Source organism: Miniopterus natalensis, chromosome 11, assembly GCF_054644295.1.
Source record: "Miniopterus natalensis isolate mMinNat1 chromosome 11, mMinNat1.hap1, whole genome shotgun sequence".
NCBI lineage: Eukaryota > Metazoa > Chordata > Mammalia > Chiroptera > Miniopteridae > Miniopterus > Miniopterus natalensis.
In genome coordinates, this window is record NC_142091.1 from 42,228,077 (window position 1) to 42,242,278 (window position 14,202).

Here is a 14,202-nt window from a genome sequence, read left to right on the forward strand (position 1 = left end):
TTACATTTAGGTTCCTCCAGCCAACCTCAAATCCTGGGTGGAACCTCAAAGACCTAGTTTTGTCCCCTGGCACCACTCCCCTCCCCAGTCATCAAGGCTGGTGAAGGAACCTCAGGCAGTTCTCCTGAACCAAAGGAGCCTGGTGCCTGTCCGGAGCCACTCTATGGCTGGCCTCCCAGTGCAAAGCCCAGTGCGTCAGTTGAGCTTGTCAGTGTGCCTGCCTACCCACGAGCAAGGGGCCACAGGTCAGGAGGGGCTGACCGCAAACCAGATGAGGCCACGGGCCAGAGCGCGGGTCTACTTCCAGGGCCCCTTCCTGGGAGAATACAAGGGGGAGATGGGCTGTATTATACCCAGTTTATGGAAGAGGTCATTGAGGTCAGGATATGAAAGTTCAGAGTAAGGGTCCCCTGCTGGAGTGTGAGGCTTTTCTTTTAGTCTAAAACAAACCAGTCTCTAACCTCTGCTTGGTTGAAAAGGTAGAGGAGGAAAAGAGTCTCACCTGAGATCCAGTTGCCTGTAGCCCAGACCCTCTGTCCAGGCAAATGGTTGTAAGTTTGGAGCCTAAAGCTTTGGTCCATTTATGATCAGAAAAGAACCAACAACTGCAACCTCTATCAAAACAGGGCACCATCTAGGGCTATATTCACAGGGGCTAAAGGGTAGCCAGCAGGACCACCCAGTGTTCTGCAAATGTGTTTCATGGTGCCAGGTCCCTGAGTCATTCCTTCTCCCCTCTTCCCAGCTCAACTCTGACATACAGCTGGCCTCTCTCTGTTTCCCCACCTCAACTTCATTCCTCTTCTTATAACCTAACTCATGGCAACCAAAGCCTCGTTTTCTAGTGTAGTGCTGCCCGAACCACAGGAACCACAATTTGAGGGCTTCCATGGCCCTCAAATGCCAACTCTGAGCCAGTCCACGTGGCACATGAAAAGCTGTCCCCAGCCCTATTTTTCTGATGCTTTGGGGCTGAGCTGTGGCCAGTTATTAGCAGGCTGGGTCAGAGTCCCTGCTCTGCCTCTTACTTGCTGTGCAAACACAGCAGATCCTTTTCCTAATTTTGGTTCCCTGTTTCCTTCTATGTGTAGATAGTCCAGAAGAAGCCAGTTTAGGATCTGGATTTAGGGTCATCTAGGCAAAAATGATGTTTGTCCCTCATCCCTCCTCTCCCTTACCTCCCACAGCCTCACTTGAGCTAGAAACCCTTAAAAGAGATGCTACTACCTCTCAATTCAGAGAAAGAAATGAGCCCAGCTGGGGTGGCTCGCGGTTGAGCATCGACCTAGGATCCAGGAGATGGTGGTTCAATTCCAGGTCAGGGCACATGCCCAGGTTTCGGGCTCGATCCCCAGTAGGGGGTGTGCAGGAGGCAGCCGATCAATGACTCTCTCATCATTGATGTTTCTCTCTCTCTCTCTCCCTCTCCCTTCTTCTCTTTGAAATCAATAAAGATATATATATTTTTAAAAAGTTCAAAGAAAGAAATGAGACTGTTTCACAACCAGGTCCCCTTGCTTCAAGCCAAGAAGCCCTCTGGTTTTATTGTAAGGAAAACGGGGAGAAGGCTCTGGCCCAGACTTACATCAGAAGCCCTGTTAGTGCCTGCAGCCCAGGAGGCTGTTCATTCTGTGGGGCTGGGGAAGGGCCTTGGCTGCGCTCAGCTCTTCCACATTGCTGTAGCAGTACAAATTGGGGCCATGGATGAGGTACAAGCCGGAGCCATTGGCAGAACATGAATTGGGGCCGAGGGACTTGTCCGTGCACAGGGCCCCATCAACTTTCTCATGGGGCCAAGGAAGCTCTGTCCATGTGGCTTGAGCTCCTGACTTCAGGTCCAGCCACCACAGCTGCCGTCCTGGGAAGAAGGCACCAGATATAATATGGCTTCTACATCATGGGGATCTTGACCTAACCCTTCTCAGGCCCTGATGGGGATCTATGTCATGGAGAAGGAGAACAAGCCACCCCTTAGCACCCAGATGCCCCTCACCTGCCATGATGTGGAGTCGAGAAGACCCAGGACAGATGAAGGCTGCATCCACAGCCTCAAGGCTCATCCCAGGAGGGCTCCCTATTTCCTTCTCCAGTCGTTTTGGATAACCATCTACTAAGGTGTAGCCTCCCTTTGTCAGGAAGATATACACCTGAGCACCCTAGAAGGCAAAGACGTGAATCAGCACAGAGCTGGACATCCTCCCAGTCTCTACCTCAGGTCTCTCCCCCAGCACGTACCTGGATAAGATAGAGTTTATCATCCCAGGAAAAGGCAGCATCCACTGTTAAAGGACCACGGGGCCACTGATGCTCAATGGGCCAGCTATGCCACCCATCCTTGCTGGTGTCCAAACGCCAGTAGTGGGACCCTGTGGGGTATCAGAGGAACCTCTAGTGCTGGTGGTAAAAGGCCAGGCAGTGAAGAGGCAAGTGACAGATACAGGGGTGAATCCTGAGAGGAAGGAGAAAACGCATCCAGAGGCAAAGAGGGAAGAAGACTTGGACATAGAGAAAGACTTGGTTGGCAAGGTTGGGCATTGTGACCTGATTGGAACTGGAGCCAGCAGGGGCCTGACAGAGTCTGCCAGTGGTCCCATGCACTTGCCAGAGCTCCATGGTCTCCTGATACTTAAGTGCTTTGACTATGGCATATACTCTTGGCAGAGGTCTATATTTTCACTGCAGGTCTGTGTTTCATCACAGATGTATGGTCTCATTGCAGCATGCATTCCTGTTACAGGGATATGATCTTGTGACTGCATTTTTATTCATAGCTTAGTAGTCATATCTGATCCAATTTGTCCAGGAGTTAGGTGCAAAAAAAGGATTTTCACTACTCTCTGTTCTCACCTCTATTTGACACTTGTATCTGATCATACAAGTGACTTGGGCTGAGTATAACATGGTTGCTCACTCTTGTCTCTGAGCTGTCCTCGAGTGTGGGTCAGCACCTGTCACTAACCCCAGAGCATCCCAAGGTATCATTAGACAGCTTTTATCAATTAATGCCATAAGTGTAGAGAGGGGTGTCTCCACTGGTCACTCAAAAAAGAAAACTCCTTGGGCTAGTGAAGCTATCTCCTAAAGGTCTAAGGGACCCAATAGCTCTTGGCTGGTTTTCAGTACTGGGAACATCTCATACCCAGGTAATGCTGTTCCCAGAGGTCTGGACAGGAGCCAAGCACCGGGGAAAAGATGGAGCTCCTGAGGATAAGCTCAGGGGGCACCAGAGGACTGGGAAAGGCACAAGAGCAAAGGTAATATGAGGAGTCCTAGGGACCCAGCGAGCTCCAGAGAGGGCACAGGCATGGGAGTAGACGGTACCGGGAGGCCGGAGTTAGAGGCCTGGGCAAGGAGAGGCAAGTTGAACAATATGCATCAGAGGAGAAGAGGGATGAAAGGCGTGCTAAGGATGGAGCTGAAGGACAGAGTAAGGGACACGGTGAAAATGGAGGGAGCGTATCAGGGATGGTAGGCAGGTGAAAGGGGTGGGAGGTGTGGAGGGCAGAGATGGGGGACTTGGGGGTGTCTCACCACTGAAGGCATAGGTGGCACCATGGTTGTCAGACAGCAGTTCAGACAAGACCACATCTGGGTGGCAGCGCACCTCCCCGTACCCATGGTGGGTACCATTTCCACGGTTGGTCCTATTCCTGTTTCCGTGGCCTTGGAGGGAGAAACAGGCAAGGGGGAACAAAGACAGAGGCCGGAGGTCAGATGAGATCTGAGTGGAGGACATGGCTGGGTTAGTGGAGCGCGGGCTTCCACCACACGAGGACAACTGGGAAGGGCCAGAATAGAGATGGGACCAGGGCAAGGGCCAGGGTCTTACGCCACAGACGTAAGGTGGGAGCTGGGGCATAAGGATGGATTCCAGTGAGTCCCAGGGGCCGGGGCTTTCTCACCTCTGCCAGGGCAGGGCATGAAGTAGTCTCGGACATCCAGAGGGTACCTAGGAAGCACCCCTCCGGTGACAGGGTCGAAGCGCAGGAATTGGTTACCCTGGAAGCAGAAGTAGCGGCCGAGCCATCGAATGGCAGAGGAGCAGTTCCTAACGGCAGGCCAGTTACGCTCCTTTTTGGTTCTTGTAGCCAAGTCCCAGAACCACGTGTGGTTACCTTTGTCCAATCAATCAACAAGCATTCGGTGAGGCCAGTCTGTTCCCTCCTCTGTGCTTATGCTGGGCTCTAGGATGGACTAGACACGGTCCTGGCTACTTGGAGCTCACAGTCCAGCAGGGGAACAGTTGAAGAGAGTGATCATACAATAAAATCCCGCAGAAAAGTGCACCTGATCAGCTCAGCAAGGGGAGTGGGAAGAGTCAGGGAAAACTTCCCGGAGAAGGTGACCCTTAGAATCTGAAGCAGCAGTTACAAGGCAGACATGAGGGGGAGACGGAACTCTAGAAAGAGGAAAGTCTGAAGCATGGAGGAAACGGTGCACAGGGGCAGCAGAGGGCTTCTGGGCTTCACATTCAAGGTGAGGGGATGATGAGAGCCGAGGCTGGGGGGTCACTAGGGCCTTGGTCATGGAGGACCGTGTATGTAAGACTGAGGAACATAGATTTGTCCTAAGGGTCATGGGGAACAATGAGGAACTTTTAGCAGTTACACCCACTTACCTTCCCCAGGATAACTTCCTCTCCTTCCCCTACTTGACCTTGAGATCATAACTGGCCTATTTCATTCCTTCCATGTAGTGACTCCACAATCACCCCCATTCCTACCACCACCAGCCACCGTGGCTCCAGCCCCTCGTTCCAGCGTGAGCTGACCTTGGAAGAACAGGATGCCCTCGTCCTTGCACTCTCCCCGGTGGCACTCCACAGCGGCGTCCACTGGGAATGGGATCCCAGGAAACACATCTTGAAGCAGCTTTGGATATTCTTCCTCTTTCTCCTCAGGAGGGTACACCCAGACTTTGTCACCCTGCATACAAAAGCGCTTTTTACCCATGGTGCTCCCCTCGTTCCACCGTCCTGCATTTACACACATCTTTGGCCTGCTGCATGTATACAGTACCCTCTGGGAGCCCCCACACTCCCAGTCCATCTGTGGACACCAATGTGCTGTCCCGTTAAACCAGGGGGGATGGGAACCTTTTTCTGCCAAGGGCCATTTAGATATTTATAATATCATTCTCGGGCCATACAAAATTATCAACTTAAAAATTAGCCTGCTATATTTGGTCAAATATTTCATTGAATTTATTGAATTTTGAGTCCCGCCTGCTGTTGTCGTGGCAGGGCCAGACCAAATGATATGGCCCGGGGGCCGGACGTTCCCTACCCCTGCCTTAAACAAATACATACCCTCAGTTTGTGTAAATCCCGCCACTATTACAATCACACACACACACACACACATCTGGTTTGTACAATGGACACCCCAATGGCACACTTACTTTCAACACCATTAGTGTTGACAAACACATCCAAAAATAGTGGTCCTGCAGTCACTCATCCACTTATACATTCATTTGTTCATTTGTCCATTCATGTATTAATTCAAGAATGACTACTATATACCAGATATAGGGGGTTAAGGGATAAGGCTCTGTCTCTGCCTTCAAGGAGTTCTCTGTACAAATACAGAAAGGGATCCCACTGTCCCAGCCATGTAACACCAAGATGGATGTGAAGTGCACGGGGAATATAGGGGGAGTGTCTGATCTACCTAGAGAATGTCTGGAAAACTTCACGGAGGAGGAAGCATTTGGGCCAAGAATTAAAAACTGAGCAGGAATTTTCCAAGTAGACAAGTATGGAAAAGGTGTCCCCAGCAGAGGGAGCAGCACATACAGAGCATGCTCAGAGTGTCCTGTAGCTGGCATAGTGAATGTGGCGGGGGATGGGAGATAAACCTGAAAAGGGAACCAAGGGCCAGATCTTGAGAGCCACGTGCACCTGGCTTGCAGGAACTGGCACATGGTGGTGCCACTTACTGAAATAGGGAACACAGGAGGAAAGGTCAACTTGTAAGAAAGATACTAAGTTCAGGTTGGGGGGATGCACCGATGGGACATCTAAGTCGAAGGTGTCTGCCAGGAAATTGGAAAGAGATGTCTGGAGCTCCAGGGAGAAATCCAGATCTGGTGCCCACACCAGAGAGAGACCTCAGAGCCAGGGCAGTGGTAGACATCACCAAGGGAGAGCGTATGGAGGGGTTGGGATGGATCCCTGAGGAACATTCAGGGACTGGCCAAGCATGAAAAGCCTGAAAAGAGCAGGAAAAGACACAGGAGGGAACAAAAGCTGGCAGTGAAGACCACCCCAATCTCACAGCGCTCTGTGCAGGTTAGGAGAAGGTGTCCTTCCCCCTGGCAGACACAGCTTGGGCCAGGGCACATGACTCCATAAGCACAGTAGGCTGGGTTTCATCCATCCCTCACCCCCTGGGCCAGATGCCATTGTGTGTGAACAACCTGGGCACCACATGAAGAGGACCTGATGCAGGGTCACGGAAGCCAAGGGAAGAAGTCACCACGAAGGGAAGGATGGCCACAGGGTGAGGAGCAGCAGAGAGGTCTGGATGAAGATTGGGATGCAAAATAGCCCTTGAGGCCCGGCCGGGCGTGGCTCAGAGGTTGAGCATCGACCTAGGATCCAGGAGATGGAGGTTTGATTCCCGGTCAGGGCACATGCCCAGGTTGCGGGCTAGGCAGCCGGTCAATGACTCTCTCATCATTGATGTTTCTCTCTCTCTCCCACTCCTTTCCTCTCTCTGAAATCAATAAAGATATATTTTAAAAAAAAATAAAAATAGCCCTTGATACTGTGCCCGCCAGGCTCACGTGCACACGCTGCCTTCGCCTGAGTTTTTTCAGGAAAGGGAGGCACAGGGGGAGGAAACCTGAAACTTATTGGTAAGGGCTTGGTGCCAGGACCACTTTGGGGAGAGTCTCTCATGTGGATTCCACCACTTCCTGGCCCGGCCCTGACCTTGACCCATCAGTACCTTGATCAGGAAGACACTGTGGCCACCAATGCGAAAGGCAGCATCCACAGAGCTGGTCTTCCACGTCTCTGAGATCAACTCCCGGTCCCACTCGTGAGCCTTCCACACGTACTCCCCTGAAAAATGCACTCACTGAGAGACCCAGAACAAAGTGTTGGCCTACTGAGATAATTACAGAGAAGCTGTGAGCGATATTCTCAGATAATTCCTAAGATTTCCCATCGATGGATACACCCTCGGTAAAAGGGACCAAGTCTGAGGTCCCAAATGCCCCAACCCCAGCCTCTCCTACCTTTAAAAAACAACATGGTTCCATTTTCACTCATAGTAGTGGCATCAAAGCTCCAGCCATCTGAGCAGAGTTCTGAGGTGGAGATGGGGAGATGACAAAGTAAAAGACCAGTCAGATGGTAAAATGCAGAGACACAGAAAGATAGACACACTCAGGGTGTTGGGGCCTCACCGAGCATGTCTGGGTTCAGCTTGGTCCTAGTCCCACCTTCAGCTCCATGCCCAGAGGCACCAGTCCTAGAGAGAAGACAGAGAGATGTCTGGGTCCAATGGACACAATCTGTCTTCCTTAGCTCCTAACCCTAAACTTACCCAGGCCTGAAAACTGGCTCTGTCCCACTCTAGCCCAGATCCCAGTCCTCCTTCCCCAGCATCAACTTTACTCACGAAGAAACAGGGTGGGCAATGGCTAGAGACCAGCACAGGCCCAACAACCCCAGGGCAACTAGTGCTCCCGGTGCCCGAGCCATGCTGAGCTGGAGAGACCACAGGACAGCTCTGGTCACCTGGCTGAACCCCCTTTATAGAGATGGCAACAGTACCGCCCCCACCTCCAAGCCTGCTGGGCATGAGCTGCCTCTAAGGACTAGGCCAATATTGGCTGATTACATCAGTGTAAATAAGGTCAGGGTCCAGGGAGAAATCCGAGTCCAAAACTAACTCTTCCCGGCAGGAGGCCCCATCCCCCTTCAATGACGGTTGAGCAGTAACTTGCCTGCCCATGCCACTGATGCGCAGCTGTGGCTCTCATCGCCTTGGTGATGGATCTGGTGGCCCATAAGATCAAGGAAGTGGGTAAAGTGATTGAAGATCACCTTTCTGGGGTTGGATTTACCTCTGCAATGGGGGAGGAGAAAAGAGGAAGACACTGACCTTTTTGTGTACTAAGTGTTAAGCCCTGCCCCAAGTCAGCTAAAGACACTGATACTTATATATACTTACAACCACGCACACAAACATACTTAGAAACACTCAGAGAACAGCTATTTCCAAGTCTCACCAAGGGCCTTTCTGGGGCATTCCCAGCAACATCAGCTTTTTAAAAAATGTTTATTTTTTAATAGGACCCAGGCATGAAACAGCTCTGGTCACCAACACAGGCAACAAGCCAGCATGAACCAAGGACTATAAGTCTACTTTGCCCTTGACTGATATAAGAGCAACGCCACCAATCAGGTGTCTCCTTGCCCATTGCCAGGCGGTGTGGTGAATCTTCAGCTTTACCCTTGATAAATCAGTAAGATTTCACCGGCAATGCCCAAGTCCCACCCTGGCCCCACCCCACTGGCAACTTCACAAAAATCACCTAGGAGAAAGGGCTGACCGTAATGGCACAGGAAGAGGTGTATCTCTTCCAGAAAGCACTGCTAGTAATTAGGGTTTTTTGGTAGTTTCCACATTAAGGGAAAAGTGCTTTATTTACCCATCACAGAATAAATAGAGTTCTGTAACGAATATTCTGTAACGAGTTTCACAATATTTACAGCAGATTCTTGCTCAAATGCTATCTTCTCAATGAAGCCCTTCATGATCACTTTATCCAGCCATTTTAAACCCGTGTTTGTTTCCTTTATGACACTTATTAAAATTAGAAATTATTTCATCTGCCTACTTATTTGTTTACTATTACATTTTCTCCACCACAAATAGGTACCTGGCATATAATAGGTGCTCAATAATATTTGTTGAATGAAAAATCGATCTCAAGTACTGGCTAGTGTTGCAGCCAAATTTCTGGCAATTTCCCTTCTGGGGTAAGAGGAATATCAGGGCCTGGGAGGGGGGGTGTTATGATGGGAGGCATATTGTGATTGAGGGGTCACAGGCCCCCTTGTCACTGCCCTTCATCTTAGGGTTTTGTTTCTCTTTCCTATGCATATGTTGGCCATCCTGGTGCTGGTCACAGGGCTCAGTATCTCCGCCCCACATCCCTCTCTTCCTCTTGCCCTGGGAACTCACCTATGATCTCCAGTACTTGCTATCTTCAGTACTCCCTGGGGCCTCTCCCAAGCCTGCCCCATTTCCACCTGAGACTCCCTGCTGAGGCCAAAGACAAATATAAGCAGAGTGAGCTATGGGCCAGGCTGACTGGCTCTAGGGTCCCTATTTCCTTAGCCCAGCCTGAAAGGGTCCCGATCCCTCTCACATGGCCCCATGCCCCTGACATCTCCCTATATAACCTTAGCAAAGGTCTCAGATCCCTTCTGTACTCTGCAAAGACTCTTCCAAACAGGAAAACAAAGATTTCTGGGACCTCTGGGACAACATGTCACCAGGCTTTTGCCATCAGGGTCAACATCCTCTCCTGACTTACAAACGTGCCTTGCTGGCCTCACTCCTTCCCCTCGGTTAGTGGGCAAAGCTGGACTTCCCAAGCCCTTGGCAGCATGAGCAATGCCACGGCTCCTGCAGCAGATGCCCGACACCCACCTTCTCCCCTCTGCAGGGCGTCCCTGGCTGGACCTGCTCCACCCCAACTGCTGTGCACTGGGCTCTGGAAACTGCTATGCCCAAGCTCCCACTCACCTCCTCTTTTCCTCTCAGCCTCTTGAATCTTGTAGAACTTTCCTGGGACTCTCCCTCCTGAGCACTTTGCATCAGCAACACCCTCAACAACTGTTTTTAGCTCCAGAACTGTTTCTGTGTGCCCCTCAGGAGATGGAAGCTTTCACACCAAGTCACTAACACCCCCAGAAAACCCCTAGTGAGGGTCTTCAGTAGTCATTTCATTGGGGCTCTGCTCAGACCTGCTGGTGCAGGGGCACGGCCTCCTCTCTGGCCTGGCACAGCTCTGCAAGGGGAGAAAGCACATACACTGGATGATGGGTTTTCAGCTGGGCCTTTTTTTGTTTTGTTAATCCCACCCGAGAATATTTTTTCCATTAAGTTTTAGAGAGAGTGGAAGGGGTGGAGGGTGGGGGGGGAGAGAGAGAGAGAGAAACACCGATGTGAGAGAGACACATGCATTGGTTGCCTCCAGCACACACCCTGACTGGGGCCTGGGATCCAGCCTGCAACCCAAGCACATACCTTTGACCAGGAATCGAACCCAAGGCCCTTCAGTGCACAGGTCGATGCACCAACCATTGGCCAGGGCTGACTTGGATTCTTCTTCCCCGAATAGCTCCGGTTCCCTCACCCCCGAACTATCTCTAAAGAGGGCTTTATGACCTCTTTTCACTGTTTTCTAATTCACTTGTCTACCCTGAGATGGCTTAGATACCATTACAGGAGCCTTCCTCTCTGCCCCAGGAGTATGCCGGCAGGGTCTTCTGCATGGCAGGCACCTCAGGGTGAAGCTCAAGTTCCGAGCAGCAGCCGAGAGGCAGAGGAATAACCATTTGGAAGCCAAGTTGTGGATATGTCGTCCATCTGGTGCTGGTCACAGGGCACAAGGCAACTCTTCTTGGAGGATCCAAGACTAGGCTGGCCTTGCTTCCCTTCTCACTTGAGGTGGCACTTCTCCTTGCCCTGGAACCCTTCCCGGCTCTCTGACCTGAGCTGAAGAGAGAGTGCTTGTCCTCACTTGGCCTGAGCACCCCCTGGAGGCTGCAGGCGTCAGTGCGCTCCCAGCCTTCAACCAGAGGCCACAGCCCAGGAGTTTTTTCCTCCCTGAAACCAGCTCCCCACCACTTTTCTCCCTCACTCCCCTCAGCCTGGCTGCAAGGCCTCATCTCTGCTGCTCAGAGTGGGTTGGGAGCCTCAGTTTGATTTCCTGGGGAATTCAAGCCCTGAAAAATCCAATGAGCTGCTTTTCCATGTAGTCTTCTCAGTACTCCTGACCAGCAGCTTTCTGGTTTCCCCCTCAGGGAGTCTGGAAGCGGGCCTGCCCATGTCTGCATGGAGAGAGCTCCCTCTTGCATTGCCAGGGGCCACATTTAAGCTGGACACTGACCCACTGTCCCTCGGAATGGCCATGTCCAGCCAGCCCTGCTGCTGACACGAGTTCTCTGACCTCAGTCATTTCCCCTGGGCCACTGAGTGCTGGGGTGCTGGGCCTGCTGCCCACGCTGTGTGCTGCAGGGAGCAGAGACTGGACTCCTCCTTCCCTCAAGCTGAGAAAGCTAAGGGGTAAAGCTTCAGGCACCAAAAAGGGCTCACTGTTCCCAAATGACTCCTTCAACATGCACATTTCTGCTTGCTCTGCCTATAACTGGCTTTCCTACATAGTCCATTCGTGCTTCTCTAGGAATAAATCATTATAATAATAATTTGCTCATATCCATGGGCACATGAATGTGCCTGGCACTGTGCTAAGCACTTGATAGGGATTATTTCATTAAATCATATATATATACATATGATAACATGAGTCCCATTTTACAAATGAAGACCCTGCCATTAGGTATCTTAGCCAAATCCCACTGTTAGCAGGTGGTAGAGCTCTGGCTTCCTGACTCCTGGGAGTGTGCTCCACAGCCTACCAAGGGCTGTGCTGGTACGTGTTTAAGAGCCAGCTCTCCAGAAGGATAAAAGGCCCCGATTTGCAGCATCTGTTCATTTCTATGGTGTAAATATTGCGGCCATCTTCAAGCTACCAACAAGACATCCAAACGTGCAGTTGGGAAGAAATGCACAGGAACATGCTACTTACGATGTGGTATTTTCACCAGGCAGATCTGATAGATGTAAATAAGCTCAAGAGCACAGGGCTTAGTAAAATGCAGCAAAATAATCAGGAAGTGATGAGTTCTGAGTTTTATTATCTTTGATTTTAACAAGGTGTGTTTAAATTTTAAGTTTTCATAAATCAAATTTAAATAATGGCTGGGTTTCAACAACCAGCTCTCAAAATTCCTGAAAAGTTGACAGTGAGCTCTTGTAAGCCAGTGCAAACCGGCATAAGGACCCCGCCATCCCCCACACTACCTTAATCAACAGCACAAGGACTTTATCGGATTTATTCGCCTCTACATCTTTAGCACCTAGCGCAGTGCCTGAAACACTGTATGTGTTTAATGAGCATTGAATCTTGTTGTTCCTACTTCCTAATTAGACCTAAACTCTGCCTGCCTCTCTGCCTCCCTCAAAGTGCAAACACCGTTTCTTGTCTAACCAGTGGAATAGCCCCTGCCTCTCTGCTTCTCCTTCCCCTCTGCAATTCCCTCTTTGTAGCAACCACCATCCTCTTCAAAAACATATCTGAAGTCGCCTTACGCACCTGCGTAAAAGTCTTTTTTTCTTGAAGATAAAAGTCAGTTTTAATTCTACTAATCAGAGGATACCACTGTTAACATTTTATCTATCCGGGCCTTTTTCTATTCTTACAACATCCTTTTTAAAATGAAGATATAATTTTATAAAACTTCTCTTTGTCTTAACAGTATATCTCAGATATCAGCATTTTTAAGGGTACATACAATTCCATTATATGCTTAAGCAGAACTTTATGTAACAACTCCTTGCTGATGGATATTCAGGTTTTGGGGAGGTTATTTTTCTATTGTAAATAAAGCTGTAATAAACATTGGCGCACACACCTTTTTGTGCCTTTGCCCAATTGTTTTCTTAGAAAATATTCCTAGAACTGGAAGACCATAGATGGTATTAAGGTATCCATGGTCTTCAAGAGGAGCAGTTTAGAGATGTTCAATTTTCTTATGTTTTTTATTCTCACTTTTCTTCCCTCCCCACAGAGCTACTGTCTAACTGCCAGTTCAACCCATAAGCATCCTTTCATCTTTATCACTTAAACCTTTCCATGGTTTACTGTTGTACTCCACATCCAATCCAATCTCTTTACCTGAGTTAAATGATCCAACTCAGGCCTGACTCCAAACTTGTTTTTCTTTCTCACTCCACCTCCTTCCTCTCCAAGCACCCTGGCCTCCTTTCAGGTCTTCCAGCACACCAAGATCTTGACCCCTGGGGACCTTTGTACCTGTTCTTCTTTTGTCTGGAGATCTCTACCCTTTTTTCCCCCTTAGCTCACACAAAGGCAATTTATTAACAGCAAACAATAATTTGAGGAGTCCTGTTCACAGACAGTGACCTCAGTGACCCACCTTCCTGTGGGTGCTGTAGGAGGGGATGAAGGTGACATCCTCAACCCATCCATCTTCAGAACTTTTGGGCAAAGGTTCTGAGAGCTGATTGGGCTGCTAGTCCAGGGGTCTTGGTCCTAGCTCCTCCTGTGGCCTGGAGTTTGATGGAAGGCAGTGATGCCCAGCTCCTTGCACCTCTGGGCCACATTCTGGGCAGCGACATATGGAGAAGACCCATCTCGGTCAGCCTTTACCTTCATCTCACCAGTCACGTGGCAGATGGTTTCCTTGCCAGAAAGATCCGTGATACAGACAAAAGTGCCGTGGAAGTACATAAAGATATGGCAGACACCAAATGCATTTTCTCCTTCAGCCACCTGAGGTCTGAGGCTGATGACCTGTTCTTCCTTCTTTTCCTTCCTCCTGCGAGGTGCCATTTCTGCTCATCTTCTGCAAACTCCGCCACTGGAAAGAGAGCTCTGTTTCCTCTTCTTAACACAGCTGGTTCTCTCCCCACCCTGTCTCCCCCAACCTGCAGGTCCCTGCTTGAGGCAGCCTCCCCTGCCCACCCTCCTTAACAGCATATTCTCTACATTATTTATTGCATTCTGTTCCTTCCCAGCTTTAACACAACTGTCATTACACATCTAGTTCCGTGTGTTTACTTGGTTGCCTGCCTTCCCCAGTGAACTATAAGCTCCAGAGGGAATAGGCCGTCTCTGTCTGTATTCTCAGGGCCCATCACTCTGACCCACAGTAAGTGCCCAGAAGTGCTTGTTGAATGAATAAATGAACCTGCAGGCCACCTATGGCCAAAGGGCTGTTCTGGGCACGTCCTATACAAGCAAGGTGTGAGCCCTTTCAGGGCCACAATAACTTTCTGGCCTGTCCCAGCAGTGGCTCTGCTGCAACCCCAGCAGATCATTTAAGACCTATGCCAATTAAGCAGGCACAGTCTCCACTGCCAGGCACCA

At 50.1% G+C, this 14,202-nt stretch overlaps 1 protein-coding gene and 2 pseudogenes across 1 annotated transcript; all 3 read right to left on the minus strand.

The window, feature by feature from the left end:
• Positions 1-1,598: 1,598 nt before the first annotated feature.
• Positions 1,599-7,714, minus strand: HPX (hemopexin). Its single transcript, XM_016217277.2, has 10 exons — positions 7,632-7,714; positions 7,417-7,481; positions 7,246-7,317; positions 6,954-7,069; positions 4,772-4,925; positions 3,903-4,115; positions 3,532-3,663; positions 2,236-2,366; positions 1,994-2,156; positions 1,599-1,858 (listed from the first exon to the last, which is right to left on the minus strand). The coding sequence occupies exons 1-10, from the start codon at positions 7,712-7,714 to the stop codon at positions 1,599-1,601; spliced, it is 1,389 nt and encodes a 462-aa protein (XP_016072763.2).
• A 588-nt stretch (positions 7,715-8,302) lies between these two features.
• On the minus strand, positions 8,303-8,445 carry LOC148091987 (small nucleolar RNA SNORA48; annotated as a pseudogene).
• Positions 8,446-13,222: 4,777 nt separating this feature from the next.
• LOC107540478 (small ribosomal subunit protein uS11 pseudogene) lies at positions 13,223-13,698 on the minus strand (annotated as a pseudogene).
• Between the last annotated feature and the right edge of the window lie 504 nt (positions 13,699-14,202).

Coding starts and splice junctions, on each gene's coding strand:
- HPX (XM_016217277.2), bottom strand. CDS start 7,714: ATGGCTCGGGCACCGGGAGCACTAGTTGCCCTGGGGTTGTTGGGCCTG. Junction 4,926..6,953: donor ACAGTGTCTTCCTGATCAAG/GTACTGATGGGT, acceptor TTTTGTATGCAG/GGTGACAAAGTCTGGGTGTA. Junction 2,157..2,235: donor ATAAACTCTATCTTATCCAG/GTACGTGCTGGG, acceptor TTTGCCTTCTAG/GGTGCTCAGGTGTATATCTT.